The 16,717-nt window shown below is 37.5% G+C and overlaps 1 protein-coding gene across 5 annotated transcripts in view; it reads right to left on the minus strand.

Moving 5' to 3' along the window:
* Positions 1–1,864: 1,864 nt before the first annotated feature.
* The window catches only part of clcn3 (chloride channel 3), a 40,947-nt gene continuing 26,094 nt past the window's right edge, over positions 1,865–16,717 (minus strand). For 2 of the 5 annotated variants that reach the window (XM_065294356.2, XM_065294357.2), the window contains 6 exons: positions 16,297–16,586; positions 15,795–15,981; positions 15,292–15,690; positions 11,979–12,195; positions 9,593–9,668; positions 1,865–3,943 (listed from right to left, as the gene is read on the minus strand). In XM_065294356.2, the coding sequence (XP_065150428.1) occupies positions 3,782–3,943; positions 9,593–9,668; positions 11,979–12,195; positions 15,292–15,690; positions 15,795–15,981; positions 16,297–16,586 (1,331 nt within the window). In that variant the 3' untranslated portion in view covers positions 1,865–3,781. Of the gene's footprint in view, positions 3,944–6,843; positions 6,890–9,592; positions 9,669–11,978; positions 12,196–15,291; positions 15,691–15,794; positions 15,982–16,296; positions 16,587–16,717 lie in introns of all 5 variants that reach the window. The other 3 variants (XM_065294358.2, XM_065294360.2, XM_065294359.2) reach the window with 2 other exon arrangements.

The following is a 16,717-nucleotide window of genomic DNA, read 5'->3' on the forward strand; positions in this document are numbered from 1 at the left end:
GCAGTACCCTCACGGACCACTAGTGGTCCGCGGACCACAGTTTGGGAATGGCCGGCATAGCTGGCTCTGATTGGATTGTAGGTCTGCCGTAAAGCAAGTTTTTGTAGTTTTCACTCGAACTACTGACAGTTGGAAACTTCTTTAGTGCGGTTTTGGCCGATAGAGGGCTGCAAAGCGAATGTGAAAGTGCCATTCACCCTGTTTTGAGTGGATGAACCATAGATATGTATATAAAGGCTAGATGTCTCGTCCACGCTGCTGGGCAATTGAGTGGAACGTCCGCATTTTGGCGGCCATCTTACCACAGGGCGCTCGCTCACTCGTAGCATTGAGTTTTAATGATGCAGGTACTTTTAAATGACCATAAATTGCTTAATTTTTTACCGATTTTCAAACGGTTTGGTTTGTTATAAACGTCAAAGATGTACCTATGACACTGCATACCTATACTAAAAATAAATAAAAAATTCATGAAACATGTTAAAGCATCGAGGATTATAGCCACGTTAATAACGTTTGTAAAAAACCAAACCGTTTGAAAATCGGTAGAAAATTGAGCAAGTTATGGTAATTAAAAAGTATCTACTCAATGCTACGAGTGAGCGAGCGCCCTGTGGTAAGATGGCCGCCAGGTGATGCCGTTAGGGACTCGGCGGTAAGACATCTAGCCTTTATACATATCTATGCGATGAACCACTGAAACTTTATTGGAAACGTTATTTTAAGGTGAAAAAAAACTCTTTGGTGTTGCTTTAAGTGGTGTGTCCTAATGTGGGTGGGGTTGGTTGACACATGTGCATGAAAGTCAATGGTCACTTACTGCCGTGTGTTTACCATCATTTTTCAAAATATCTTCTTTTGTGTTCATCAGAAAAAAAGAAATCCATACAGGTTTAGAACAACATGAGGGTGATTTAATGATGACATGAATTTTTATTTTAAGGGGAACTTTCCCTTTAATAAATGTTTATAAATAAAGATGTGAGAAGTTCTGAATGGCCGGCAACTTGAAAAGTTGGTGAGTGAAAAAGTTAATTTCAAACCCTGATAACACAGTATACATTTTTATAAGGATTAATTTCTTGAAATTGAGATATTTGAAAAGTATGGCAGAACTACAACTATTTGAGAATCTGGAATCTGAGGCTGCAAAATATATATATAGAAAATAGCCTTTAAAGTTGTGCGGATTAATACACTTATAAATATATTTTTTATATATTTTATGGTAGTAAATTTACCAAATATCTTCATGGAACATGATCTAATATCTTTATGATTTCTGGCAATCATTTTTTTAAATAATTTTGACCAATACAATATATTTTTGGTCATTGCTACAAATATTCATGTGTTCCTTTTTTGGTCACAAATAATAATGTGATATTTGGCTAGTGATCAGTAGGTCTGCATAACGATTAATCGTTTGCAGAATAAGTTTTTATTTCCATTATATAAATGTGTGTACTGTGTATAATAATTATGTATATATAAAAACATACACATGCATGTATATATTTAAGAAATATTTACATGTGTATATACATTTTTATATTTATATATAATTAATATTATGTATGAATATAAATACCTAACATATAAATATATATTTTTCTTAAAGTTATACATAAATGTGTGTGTATTTATATATACATAATTATTATACACAGTACACACATTTATATAATGTAAATAAAAATGTTTATTCTGCAAACGATTAGTTGCAATTAATCGTTATGCAGCCCTAGTGATCAGGACTTCAAAAATTTAATATTACTTAAACAATTAATAAATAAATGATAATTTCATAATTCTCGCTCTCAAAAACATTTGTGTGTGACCAAACATTTGACAACACTATACATCTTGTGATGTCTTGTTATTTAATGAATAAAGTTGAAACTCACACCATTGAATGTAACACACACCACTGTTCTTTGATTTACCAGAGAGCAGAAATTGACATGCGGTACTTCATCGGTGACAGCAATACAGTGCAAACACAGCATCTACACTTAATTTAAAACAATTTATTTTTTTACATATTTTTAATGTACAATCAAACCATCAATCATATGTAAAATTCTCAGTATTGTACAACTCTAGCACTAGTATAAATAAAAAAATTTGATCAATATATAACAACATTGTTTCCTATATTAATTAACAGAGCAACATCAACTGCTAATGAAAACACAGAGCCTCACTCGCACAAACTCATTTAGCATCAATCAGCAGGGTCACCATGGAAACAAAAATGACAATTTCACCGACCTGTTAAAAGACAACACTTCAGCCTTGTTTCGGAAAAAAACATAAGCTATCAAGTAACTAAAGTGAAATTTTAGGAGAAAACAAAAGGTTAAGAGGAGCTGGTAGATTATAAATATGTGATTTAACATACAGAATAGGGAAAAGCCAAGTCAAATTTGCACAAAACTGACCAATGTATTTTTGCAAAAACGATCAGAGTGACCAAAAGCAACTGTCACACATGAAGTGCAACTATTTATTCCCACATTCTCAACAATAAACTCTGCAACTGTGCCAAAAATAGCAAGTCTGCATGATTCACCATTTCTAAGATAAAACCCTGCAGAGTTGGTTTATATGCAGCCTGTATGTACATGTGGTTTTGATGAACCTTCCTAACCCAAAACTCAGTTGCCTACTCAAATCAGATCTTTTTCTAATTACTGTAATGTGATAAATATATATTCAAATTGTTAACAATGTACATTTGCAAAGTACAACTGTACATTGTGCAACTAATTGTTATAATTAAATTCATGCTGAAACTAGATTTTTGTTAGGGTATTACAATGAGTGACTTATGTATTACAGTACACAGTCTTCAAAAATGTTTCCAAGAAAAAAAGAAACCAACAAACCAAGAACCAACAATTTGATCATTTACGTTTGTTTACCAACACAATTCTGTTAGAGTAGATACTTAGTACAATAAAATAGGACAACCAAGACAGCAGCTTTAAAAGAAGTGCCCGCACATTTTGTTAATGAAAATCAAACGAGTTCTCAGATTTGTGGACACTAAAACCTGTCACATAACCTTGGTTGACATATTACACTTGGACTGCCATTTGTAGTGTCAAGGTTTAAGGGGATTAATTGAAGTTAACTAACTCGCCCTGTTATCTTCTAACCTCCTGTCCCAAAGGTAGCACAAAACCTGCTTTTTAATGCTTTTTGATATTTTAATACTTTGATCCTCACGGATTCATAAATATAAACAGGCATGATCTGTATACACACATACAGGACGTGGAGCATTAAATCTTGGCTGGAATGTTGGGATGCTTTCACAAACACAATCTCACTCCTTCAAAATGTACACACAACAGGTAAACAATGTTATGCAGTCTCTTTTTTTGGGCAGTGAGGGTGGGAGGGGCCACAGCACCCTCGCTTTGCAGTGAAGGTCCCTCCTCGCGACCGAGCGGTTCATCTTGACCTTCTCAAGACACATTTCCTCAGGCAGAAAGCGAAGAGAGGCCAAATAAAGAGGGCCCGAAGGTAAAAGAGTAAAGGTGCCTTGTGTGGGTGTTTGTGCATGCGTGTGAGAGTTAGCTTTAGCATGTTAGCATGTAAACGCTAACCCGAGACTTTTCTCAAACTCCAGACTTCTCAAAGCAGCCAGACTCTACCTCAAGTATCTCCTTCTGGTAACTTGTGCATGTATCCAGAAGATATGATGGGGTCCCATCAGGCATAGTGTTTTTTTTTTTTGATGGCAGGTTAAGGGTACCAAATGAACGCGTGGTCAGAGGGATGAATTGTCCAGTAAACGCACCTCCTCTTCACTTTCTTCCTCGTAGCGAGAGGAGGAGGATGCTAATTGAACATTATGGACTCTGGGTCTTGGTTTGCCATCTGGGCCATATGACGGAGGATATCTTTTTTTGTAATAATACCAAGGAGGCGCCTGCAAAGAGAAAAGGGTAAAGAAATATTATTCGTTGGTATGGTGACTTGTCTTCAGCAATGAAAACTGTCATTTCTGTTGCCATGTTCTGCAGAGAAATCGATCACAAGTATTTGTTTTTGAAGAATTTTATGAATCTTACAAACTAAGAAGTGTTATACTATAATTGACAATGTTTGAATCCTAGTCAAATTATTGCTATATTTGGATTACGCCAATTCAAAACTGCAGTTTGAGCAACAGATAGTTGACAGCCTCTGGTTAAAAAAGGGCAGAGAGTGTGGAAGATTGTGCCAGATTGTGCAGGAATCACTACAGCATTTCTATAAGCCAACAGCACCTATACAGTGAGAAGCAACTGGAAGTGAAACTGTAAGCGCCTCCATCTTCACACACTCTGGCCTTGGTGAACAAAAGGGAAGACGGTTATTTTACAACACAAATTCAAGAGCATACTTGTACAGATTATTAGTTTTTTCTATTATTTGTCAACAGTGTTGGGAAGTAACATTACAGAGATAATTCACAGAAAGATGAACATCTAATCATTATTTACTTTATGTCTTTCAATGTCACTATGGGTTTCTTTGCTCTTTGCAACCAAAAAGAACATTTAAGAAACTGAAACTAGCTGCGTAAATTCCTTATTAAGTCTTATTTAAAGAAACACTCCACTTTTTTGAAAATATGCTCATTTTCCAGCTCCGCTAGAGTTAAACATTTGATTTTTACCTTTTTGGAATCCGTTCAGCTGATCTCCGGGTCTGGCGTTATTACTTTTAGCATAGCTTAGCACAATCCATTGAATCTGATTAGACCATTAGCATCGCGCTCAAAAATAACCTAAGAGTTTTGATATTTTTCCTATTTAAAACTTGACTCTGCTGTAGTTACACTGTGTACTAAGACCGACAGAAAATTTAAAGTTGCGATTTTCTAGACGGATATGGCTAAAAACTACACTGTCATTCTGGTGTAATAATCAAGGATTTTGCTGCTATAACATGGCTGCAGCAGGAGCAATGATATTACACAGCACACGAAAATAGGACCCTTGGTAACTTTCAATAGCAGAGGACTATTTTTGGGCACTGCATAATATCATTGATCCTCCTGCAGTTATGTTACGGAAGCAAAGTCCTTGATTATTACACCAGATTTCAAGTCAAGAGTCAAGTTTTAAATAGGAAAAATATCAAAACTCTGGTTATTTTTAAGCGATGCTAATGGTCTAATCAGATTCAATGGATTATGCTAAGCTATGCTAAAAGTGGTAGCGCCAGACCAGGAGATCAGCTGAATGGATTCCAAAACGTTAAGAATCAAATGTTTAACTCTAGGGGGGCTGAAAAATGAGCATATTTTCAAAAAAAGTAAAGTGTCCCTTTAAGCCCTAAGTGTAGTCCATTTTTTATGCATTTGCAAGTGTACGTGCACAGTCGAATGCAAAGCATAACTTATTTGACTCAAACATGTGCACCGAAGTTCAATGCATGTGCATTAAGACAAATTGCAATACTCCTCATGCCCTACATACTCCTGTATGCGTATGTGTGACATATGCAACGTTTAAAAAAAATCCAGTGAAGTAGTACAGTACGTGCACACTCTTTTGATGACTAAAATTGCGTCACTCGCACTGTATGCGAGCCCTCGCAAACGTGTAGAAACTGGACTATACTTTTAACTTTAGAGTGAGACGATTCACACAGTTCAAAAGTCAACGATGTGGGTTCTCACGCCCACACCATACCCTATCTAAGGGGAGGTTTACACAACAATGAAAGTAATAAAACAATAATATGTTTTTCCTTATTTAAGTACACACCACATCACTGTAACAAGATCCATATATTTGGATCCACAATGTTTGTACTTTCGCATGCCTGTAAACTGTAGACATAATCCGCATACATATGAAGTCACAGTTTTCACAGATTTATGTTTTGAAAACTTAGAAAAAACTTCAGTTTTTAACAAGACCCCAAAACACTGTGAAAACAAACGCATGAAAATGTTATGTAAACGTTGCCTGAATGCAAACCTTTGATAGGCAAGAGTGTGCACACAAGAACCCGCTTTGTTGCTTTTTGAACTGCGTGAATGGCCCTTGTTCGCATAGTAGCTGGCAAACAGAACAAGTGAGCAAAATACTAAAGGTTACATTTTTTGGGTAAACTATCCCTTTTGTACTTTTTCTATATGATATATCTCACCACTCACGTAATTGTTATAGTTAGTAAAGAAATGGTTCCCGTTTGGTGAGTAGTACAGTAATGCAGTGTGTCAAGCAAACTGTAGTTTAATTGTTAAAAGTGACACATTGCAGAAATAGTTTTGCCGACTATTTCCTAAAGAAAATTTGAGTAAGTAATGGAGTTTAACTTTAAAATATTACCCCCAAACACTGTTTGTCTAGATATTTAGTCTGGAACCAATCACTAATTTCTCTCGCTAAAGGTACGTAAAGGTTATGGTATTCTTTACATGAACTATGCTCTTGAGTTTGGTCTTAAAAAAGAGATTTAAGTCTGATGCCAGTTAGTTTCACACAGAGAAGGTTAGACAATTTGACAGGAGCTGGAAATGTGTTAGCCCGTCCAAACAGTGCCAGAGGAATGAAACGCTTGTGAAATGTCTGCAAAATGTTTGTGGACAAGAAGTAAAAGGTCAAACGTCAGAAAACTTAAAAGGGCGGGGTGTGGGATTTGAAACAAAGTGAGGATTGTTGGTTTGGGGTTCAGCTGGTACTACAGGAAGAGCTATACTTCTAGAGCCACACCAAATCAACACGGTAACAAGACAGCATCCTATTCACAGATATTACGACTACTACAGAGATGAATAGATAGATATGTTGCTGAATGAGAAAATATTCACTACACAGGACAGTTACTCGCCAATCATTTAAGGGCGGAGCTGCGCAAGGGGTCAGATGTCATCGATCTGTTGCCCAGCGGACGCAGACCAGGTGCCCCGATGAGGAATTTAGCAATAAACAAAAAAGGAAACAAAATTCAGATGAAGGACATCACGGCATGTGTATTAGATGTGCTTTGTGAGTACACGTGCACAATGCAGAACTGAAAGGGAAGGGCGACATAAGAGTGCGTTTCAAAGACACTGCGGCTGTGTGACAAACTACTCTACTCTGCAGTGATGACCTAGGACAGGAGCAACAATCTGAGTGAAAGCAGATCTTATGAAAATATGACGTCTGCAGAAGAATAAGGCATTCCTGTAGGCAGGGTCCAAAACCATCATAAATTTTTGTTTCTGTGACTTTAATTATTGGATGTGTGCAATAGTAAAAGATTGGCTATTTGACAGTAGACAGTGGCCAGCCTCTAAGTCTAGTCTACAAGAAATCCTTTTCTGGAATCCTCTCCCGATTTAACTCTTTCCCACCATTTAAAAAAACGTTGGCAGCCAGCGGCAGCATTTTTTATGATTTTCATAAAATGTTAATGCCTTACAGAAAATTTTCTTCTTTAAATATAGAAACACTATATCTAATAAAAGAACAGACCCTTCGCTTTCAAAGAACCTGTTTCATCCTATCTTTACTTGTTTTCATTTATCACCTCTTAAATATGGGTAGGTTTCTTCAAAAATACCTAATTTTGAGCAACAAACTGTTTTTTTTTTACTGTTTTTAAACAAGTGGATGCTTTAGTTGGGTAAAAGCATCACCTGGGAAGTGTTTTCTCTCAATTGATGAGATCAATGGCGGGGAAAGAGTTAATAGAATAAAATTCTATTTTACTCCGAAAAAACATTATTCAAGTAAAATATGTTGTGAATATCGACTGTTGTCAAAAATAGACTGATGCAATGGTCGAATGATCAAGTTTACAATGCAATTTGACTTGTAAAATGTAGTTACCAATTGGCGCGTAACCCTTTATATAATTTATTTGCCAAAGCCAAATTGTACTATTGCATTAGGTACTGTTAAGGCTTTTGGACCCTGCATATAGGACAGTTCCACAATTTGCAACAAGTTTGACTAAATATTTCAAAATGACTCAAAAAATCCTTCTACAGACATTCATTAAAGGAAAACACCACCGTTTTTCAATATTTAAATATATGTTCTTACTTCAACTTAGACATAAATGAATACAAACCCATATGTATTCAATGCGTGCTCTTAATCTTTGTAAAGTGCGTTGTGGATGTGTTAGCATTTAGCCTAGCCTCATTCGTTCCTTAGGATCCAAACAGGGATGAATTTAGAAGTCACCAAACACTTACATGTTTTCCCTATTTAAAGACTGTTACATGAGTAGTTACACGAGTAAGTATGGGATAGGGCTGCACGATGTGAGGAAAAGTTGCGATGTGCGGTGACATTGTTTAATGTTGCGATGACGATGTGAGTTGCGATAAATATTGTATATTTTTTCATGTTTTAAGGGCCATGTATATGTCGTGCCTAAAAACGCGTGGAAAACGCTTAGACACGTAGGTTATTGTCACATGATCTGCACGCTGCGCTTGTGTCATTCTGAAAAGTTTAAATGTTTTTGAAAAGCCTGGAAAAACGAGCGCGTCGCACCACATGCGAGTCGCGACCGCGACGCTTCCAGAGCGCACATACTGCGCGCCTACATTTAAAATAATGAACTTGAGCGCGCAATAGACGCAATATGTGAATCACCGCTTCCACAGTACCTGTGTTTGCGGCGTCAGCTCTCCTAAATCCAAAATAAGGTCTTCGTCTGACAACACATTTTCCTCACTCTTCTCTCTTTTCTCCGCCATCGTTTTTGCTAACAGGCACAGCGTCGCAACTGACACCTCACAAATCAATCTGAGCGTAGCTGACTTGGGGGTTCCCCTGATTGGCCTAATAGCATGGACGCGCAAACCATCCGTGCGTCCCAAACTGCCTACTTCCATACTATCTAGTATGCAAAGAGTACGAGAAGTAGTGCTTTCGCCTACTATATAGTATGGAAGTATGCGGTTTGGGGCGCAGGGCATGACTAAACGTGATAGGTCAAACAATTATTACATGCGCTTACAGTTTTCCCTTCATTCATCGCGTCAAGGCTGTCTGTTGTTCATTGCGTGAGTTCATATCGCGATGACGATGAAAATTCGATGTATCGTTCAGCCCTAGTATGGGACCTCGATAATATTGACAGAAGTTTGAGCGAGAGTGGGAGTAGTTAGGAGTGATTATGTTACTGCGCGCTGCGGTCAAAGTGCTCTTTTACCATACAATATAGTTCTCATTTAAAAAAAAAAAGGCTTAAAAAATCGCCACGTTTTGTTTTGTGCCACCATACTTGCTTGTTTAAATAGTGTTTGTTGGCTTCTAAATTCATCACTGTTTGGATCCTAAGGAATGAATGGGGCTAGGCTAAATGCTAACACATACACAATGGACTGTACAAAGATTAAGGGCAGGCATTGAAAAAAGATTGATAAATTATTACATACCTAAGTTGAGGTAAGAACATGGTAAAATATTAAAAAAAGATGGTGTTAAATAAATTTATAATTTGAACTGAATGTAGTGACATATAGAATTGTCTCTTATTTGTTTTTTAAGGGAACTCAGACGTGTCTATTTTTTCACTCAAGTTTCATGCGTCCCTCCTAAGAGGTAGAATGGGGGGCATGTGCGGGGCTAATCACCAAAGGCTCCACTTGCTGCTTGATCTCTTCCAGATGTTCTAAAATATTCTTCTTTGTGATGATGCCCAATACAATCCTGAAACACACACCGTGACGACCATCACTTAGCAACAAAAATTACACCGACAACTGAAGTACAAACAAACAGAAATTAAAAAACAACATAAGAGTAATAAAGGCAACAGAAGCAATATGAACAGATCATCAAAATTAACAGGTGCAATGAAATGAAATAAACTGAACACAACCAAATTAATTAAATTGTAAATATTAGCCACCACCACCAAATAAAAAAATATGATTAATTATGATTAAGAAAGTAATTTTATCAAAACTACTACAAAAACTACTTTAACTAGTCAAACTAATGTTTGTTTTACAGTGTCTTTGTTAAACATTATATTTACTTACTACAGACCCTTTAACTGTTAGTAAACATTGTGACGTTTTTTTGTGGGCGGAGTTTAGGTGGAGGAAAAACCGACCGCTGATCACTTTACTACGTTTGTTTGCTAAGTAACACTATGACACGTTGTATTTGTTAACATTATTAAATGCATTAGCTAACATGAATTACTAATAAGCAATGTAGTTTGATGTGATATGATTACCTCCAATTAAGTAAGTGGCCTGATATCTACACCTAATGTGTATATTTCAAAGAAATTGAGGGATTATAAATTCTTAGATGTCGATAACTATGTGCTGGATGGGGGCGAACATGAAGTGTGCAAGTCTTTTTCATGATCGTTTCTGTCGTTTTATAGCATTTAACCACTGCTGTTGTCGTTGTTTTGTCTGGCAGTGGCAGTAGGTATGCGATAAAATTTTAAGGTATGCGTTCCTTTTGTAGCCGACTCTATGCTAATTTGTATTTGCCTCCAGCTCGCCCTGTGACGTAATCATGACATAGGACCTAAAAGGGTCTATAGCAGTGGTCTCCAACATGGTACTACTAATAACCTAATTTTACAAATAACCCCAATTTTAATATTTATTACATATTTTTATATTAGCTTGGCTTCTTTTATGTATGTTAACATTTTAAAGAACGATAAAAAACATATCAACAAGTAAAATAAAATCAATAAGTAAAACAAAAATGTTTTGAGTAGACTATATCAAAAAAGTAGCCCTCCAGATTTTTTTTAATCCATTGTGGTAGTCCTTGCTCACAAAAAGGTTTGAGACCCCTGGTCTATAGTAACAGTATATTATGCATAATTACATGAAACTATCCCTAAAGCAAACCATAATCCTATTTCTATGTTAAGTACATAATTACATTGTAACAAAAACAACAAGTCCCTATCTTATTTTTTTGCATATCTGATTGTGCAGTGTGAATGTAGCCTTATAAAAAAAAGGTCTAGGCTTAAAGGGAGTGTTCTTTTAAAGCCCAGAAAGCACTACTGCTATTAGACAAAAACATAAGTACTGTCATACTTTACTGCACTTCATGTTATTCCAAACCCACATGACTGACTTTGCCTCATAAAAGAAAAAGATGTTTAAAGATGGGTCACACCAGGTCTAATGGTAATGAGCCTGCCTTGCCACTGGTACCTGAACCATTTAGATGCGTCTTGAGCTTGCATCTCAATTTATGGAAATGGATATTAAATGTTATAGTGAAGGAAAAGTTTTTAGTTAAATTCACATTTTGGTCGGTTTCTTAAACAAAGCTACCACATGACATCACAAGACCTGCAAATTAGATAGGTTCAGGCCAGATGAAATACTAAGATGAAGGCAAATGTTTAGGATTGGGGAAATAATTTAGCCTGTTGTTATGGTTATTTGGGTCAACATGAAAGCAGATAAAGGATGAAAGATTTTTTTATACATTCCTATTTCAAACGACTCTAATCATTTATAGATTGTAGTACATCGTCTACCCAGCAGGGTGCGCTGCAAAGCAATGCAACGGCTGACTAAAATAACTCATAACGCATATCTCTTCACATGACCAAGCGGATTCAGTGGAGCCTTTTAAAAGAAACTTAAAGCTAATAAATATGCAAAGCAAAATAGTTACACCATTTTACATTCACTGTACTTTTAAAGACAATATTGCTGGTGTGGCTTTTTTAATATTTAAAGCTATATTTTTTGAAACGTGATTATGCACACAAGGGGATAGAAACCGCACAAGGAATTAAATCTTTGTTTTTTGTGCGTGCGTGTATGAGTGTGGCTTCAACCATGGGTGAGCAGGAGACAAGCAGCTGAGAGTCACAAGGTTCAGTGTGTGAATCCCCAGATGAGTGACACCACAGAGCCATCAGCGCTCTACTGATGGGATGCATGTTAGTTGAAAACTATTTCACAAAGAACACTGGGGAGGGAACACATTTCATGCTCCTGCGTCCAAGTGGACACTCACCCGTTGTGCGTCACAAGGCACTGGCGCAGGCCGAGCTTGCGGAAAATGTCGACCACAATCTCCATGGGTGTGTGGTCTGTGACGGTGAAGGGGCTCATGTCGAGGATGCTGCGGAGTTTCAGAGGCCGCGGGCTGTCGGCCGGAAGGGTCGGGGCGTGCGGAGTAAAATAAACTCGTGAATTCATCACAATTCCCTCCTGCTTACGGCGGGCATTTTCTGAAGAGAGTAAAAAAAGAGCAAAGAAAAATGAACATAAAACACAAAGTACAAAAATGAAGCTGAACAAATCAAAGCTTATTGCCTTGGATGTTTCCCTGAAATTAAACTTGAACATGCTATTATGTAACACGTTCAGCCAAATTCACCATTTTGTTTGTTGCGTTTTATTTTGGGTAACATTGGCCCCATACACCCTGCAGCTGAATTTGGTTGTAATTTCACCTTTTAGTTTATAATCCTATTTTTCTACACACACAGTTTAGGTATTTTTGGGAGTGACAGCCGCATTCAAATACAAAAAAAGCCACGAGCATACTCATGTTTACATGTTGCCAGATCTTCAAAGACAGCAAACAAGAACAAGCCCATAATTAACAGAAATAAATCCAAATCCTTTACAGTCCAAAATATCACACACCGCACCTGCCTGGTTTTAATAACCCTAAAAAGTTGATAGCTTTGTAAGGCAAACCCAAACAATGGTTATAATACATGGACATGGCAACCCAGAGCACGCTCTGCAAAGCATGTTTACAAACATAGTCTAAGTTAAAATAGCAAAAAATAATGCTGTAATATTACTTTGGATTAATGCAATTAATGCTGAACATGTGAGAGGACAGAACGTTGCTCTCGTTACCTCTGTGTCAATCATCTCAATGTAAACGATAGCCCCGTACACAATGGAAAGTTTCAGCACTGGCAACCACATTGAAATGTTTGCTAACTCGCATGTTTACCGTTTGCTGTCTTGCGTGTTTACCATTTGCTGTTTTGAAGTAACATTACAACATTGTGTTTCATTTTAATTAACCACCTTCTTGGTGTTGTGTATTGTACATGTATGTAAGGCTGAGCACTGTCCTGCAGTGTTGTCATGTCCACGTATTTTTGGGCTTAACCATCCCACTGTGGTGCCATTGTGGCCTTGGCAATGTTCCCTCTAATTTTTTTCAGCACTGAGCAAATTCTTTTTTTTCTGAGCACACATTTTTATTACTGTGAGCAATTTGCAACCACACGACCTGCCGAAAATGACCACGAGCTTGCGTTAACCATAGGAGATTCAAAGAGATGACAAGAGAGAGAGTGTATGTATACACACGTATAATGTTCAATGTGGGCCTGTGTATCAGAAGAGAAAGGCACGGCTACTGGAGAGAGGAGAGCAGTATGACAGGTAAGTAAAAGATCAACACAGAGTCTTGGTTTCTGATTATTTGTAGATTTATATTGAAAATATTAATTTAAGAAAGTGTTTCTCTTTTCTGTATCTTGCTTTAGGAATATAAATCTCAAATACAAGAAACAATATGCAATAAATCCCAATACTCCTCTCTTTGAAATTTACCAGGTACCTGGGTTTAGCAGATTGAACCGTTCAACTCAAGCTGAAAATCAGTTCTAATATACTACAGAGCAAATATATAAATAAATAAATAAAATACTTGTAAAAGTGTAACACTGTTTCATTTTGTTTGTAATCCAAATTAATGATTCACTTAAATGACTAAGTTGGGTTGAATTCATGAATCAATTGACTCGGTTCAAAGGACCGTTCCTTTAAATAGTTTAAATAGTTCAGTTCAAAGTAAGTGTCCTTTGAAGAAAATCCAAGAAAATACGGAAAATGAAGTTTCAGCGAATTCACGTCCTAGTAGTTGTCCGAAACAAAAAGGAAAAATATCCTCCTACCAGATCTGATGAATTCAAAGCACACTTCTGGTTGGCTCGCCTTTTTGTATACACCTTCAGTATACTTAATTGTCTCGCGTGTCCAAGATGGAGCAGGAGAACTTTACAGATGTTCGCAATTCTCACAAAAAAACCCAGCCTTGTAAAAACACAAGGCAGAACAGTAATTAATATTCAATTCAACAGATTTATCAATAAGCATCATGTAAACATTTCAAATAACAACCTAACTCAGGGTTTCAACACTTATTGAACATATTGACACTTAAAATGTTATTTTTTAATCACATTTACGTTACTTGACTGTTAACTTTCAAATGTAAATAGTTTCAGCTCGTTCGTTATATACCAACGGCCAATGTAAACAAACTAATAAAACTCATAGTTTGCTGCCAAATTTGCAACACTTATGCCACAATGTCAAGTTAATATTTAGAATATAACTCACCAAAGCATAAATTTTAACTTCTTATTTAAGTTAAAAGAAGAAGTTCATTCGAAGTGTTTTGATGCTCTGTGATTCTGAATCTGCCTCCGTTCTAATTCTCTATTTTGCTCTCTTCTCACTCTAGCGACAGCTTTTCCAAGTTATCACATCACTTCAGGAATCCAATAATTTGTTTTAAATCACTGTTTTGAATCTGAACTTTTTCCTCTTAATAAATATTTTAGTTTCTTGAGATCGCCCGTGCAGCTGCTCATCTGACTCGCTCATCTGACTCGCTCTCACTTTGTGCTCGTGCTGGAAGCGGCACCTGTGTGAACTGAATGCGCTGCTACCATTGGCTCATAAAAGTGTCTGTCACCGTAACAAGATCAGCGATTGGTTGAAAGTTTCTTCTCCTTCTAGAACACTCGCCTTCACTCTCTCTTAATTCTTTTACAACAGCAAATGCATCAATGTTTATGTGCGGTCTGAAAAATGTGCGCGGTCTGACAAATCTATTGCGCGGCCACTTTGACTGGCCTGCGCGGCCGCGCACGCGCGCAGCTTAAAGGGAACATTGGGCCTTGGGTCATAAAGCGATGAAGTTTTTAAGTGGAAAGGTGCCTATCACACTATTTTGGTCTTCTAAGGTAAAGAATTTGGATTTATGTCTGTTTATCACAGGCTTTTTCTTGTTGAATGTTTTTTTCGTACAAGATCTGGCAACACTAGTAAGCAAACAATCATTATACCTCGATGACGTTCTGCACTGTGCATACAGAAGATAGACTGTCTAAATATTTATTAATATTTACAATATATTATTACGTGTGTGTGTGTGTGTGTGTGTGTAGAGAACAGGATTAAGCACTAAAAGATGAAGTGACAACAGAATTTTGCTGCAGTGTGAAGGGAAAACAAAACCAGACAGACAATGTTCGAGAACAGACAAGAAAGTGCATTTTTGTTACCTATGGCAATCGTTATATCCCTACGCAGGGCAAAGCCCACCAGTCTCTGTGACTCTTTGGAGACAATGACCGGGAAGCCATTGTAGCTCGTTTCTGCGATCATGGCCTGCAGCTCGCCGAGCGTCATGTCATCCTGCGTCAGCACGGCCAACGGTGGGTCACTGCGACGTGGACGCATCACTTCCCGTGCTAACGTGGTGTGCGTGAACTCTTCTTTAGCGTCCAGGAAGGGGTATCCGTTCAAACGGATATGGGCCTCATATATTCCCTCTCTCCCGAATGCATCACCCACCCATTTACTGGTCATCACGGCTGCCATTAAAGGAACAATGTATTCCAGCCCGCCGGTCAATTCAAACACGATGACCACCAGAGACACGGTCATACGAGTCACACCACCTACAGTGGGCATAATGCTACTAATTAGTTCAAAGACAACAGCAAAAACACACCATGACAGATGCAAAGGACAAAGCAGGAACAAAGCACGCATGCACACTTACCAAGGCAGGCTGCCGCCCCCACCATAGCGTACAGTCCAGGCGTGATGCAGTCAGCACCCACCTCACACCACTCTCTGAACAGGAACCAATCGTGGTGATAATATGCCAGCTGCTCTACAGCGATGCCCACAATGCGTCCAGCGATTGCACCAATAGCCATGCTGGGAATGAATAGACCTGACGGCACCTGTAAATACCGTAACAAAACCAAATAAATTTTTTTAGGCCATTGTGTATCTATATTCTATATATATATATATATATATATATATATATATATATATATATATATATATATATATATATATATATATATATATATATATATATATATATATATATATATATATAGAAACTTTTAATATAAACATTAAACTTTTATGAAAATCATAAAAAATGCTTGCATTGGCTAGGAACTTTTTTACATGCTGGCAGATGTTAATGTGCAACTGAAATAATGCTTAGTGTAAACTGCCAAAAGGCAGAGATGCTGGATACTCACCTTTAGGCCGAAGGTAAAGATGGTCATGATGATTTTAAAGATGAGTGCCAGGCTAAGCTGCCACATGGCTGAGTAAACACCTGGCGTGGCGGCCTCGGATCCTTCTGGGTAAGCTTGACTGCCGTTCATCTGACTTCTGTACTGGCAGAGTTGTGATGACTCCAGCGGGCCACAGTCTGTGAATAGCTCCTTAATCAGCTCACTGGTGTTCTGCCGCGTGTACGGATTTGGAAATGCAACGATGGCCGTGATAGCAGCCACAGTGATCACTTCTAAAACGGGATACTTTCCTGGTGTAACAGTAAGATGTTTACATTATTTGCCTCATGATATCACTGCAATTGAATAATTTTTCACAGTATTGCACCAAAAAAAATTCTAAACAAAGATTTCATGTGTAGCCTAAGAAAAGAAGTCATGG

Source organism: Paramisgurnus dabryanus, chromosome 2, assembly GCF_030506205.2.
Source record: "Paramisgurnus dabryanus chromosome 2, PD_genome_1.1, whole genome shotgun sequence".
NCBI lineage: Eukaryota > Metazoa > Chordata > Actinopteri > Cypriniformes > Cobitidae > Paramisgurnus > Paramisgurnus dabryanus.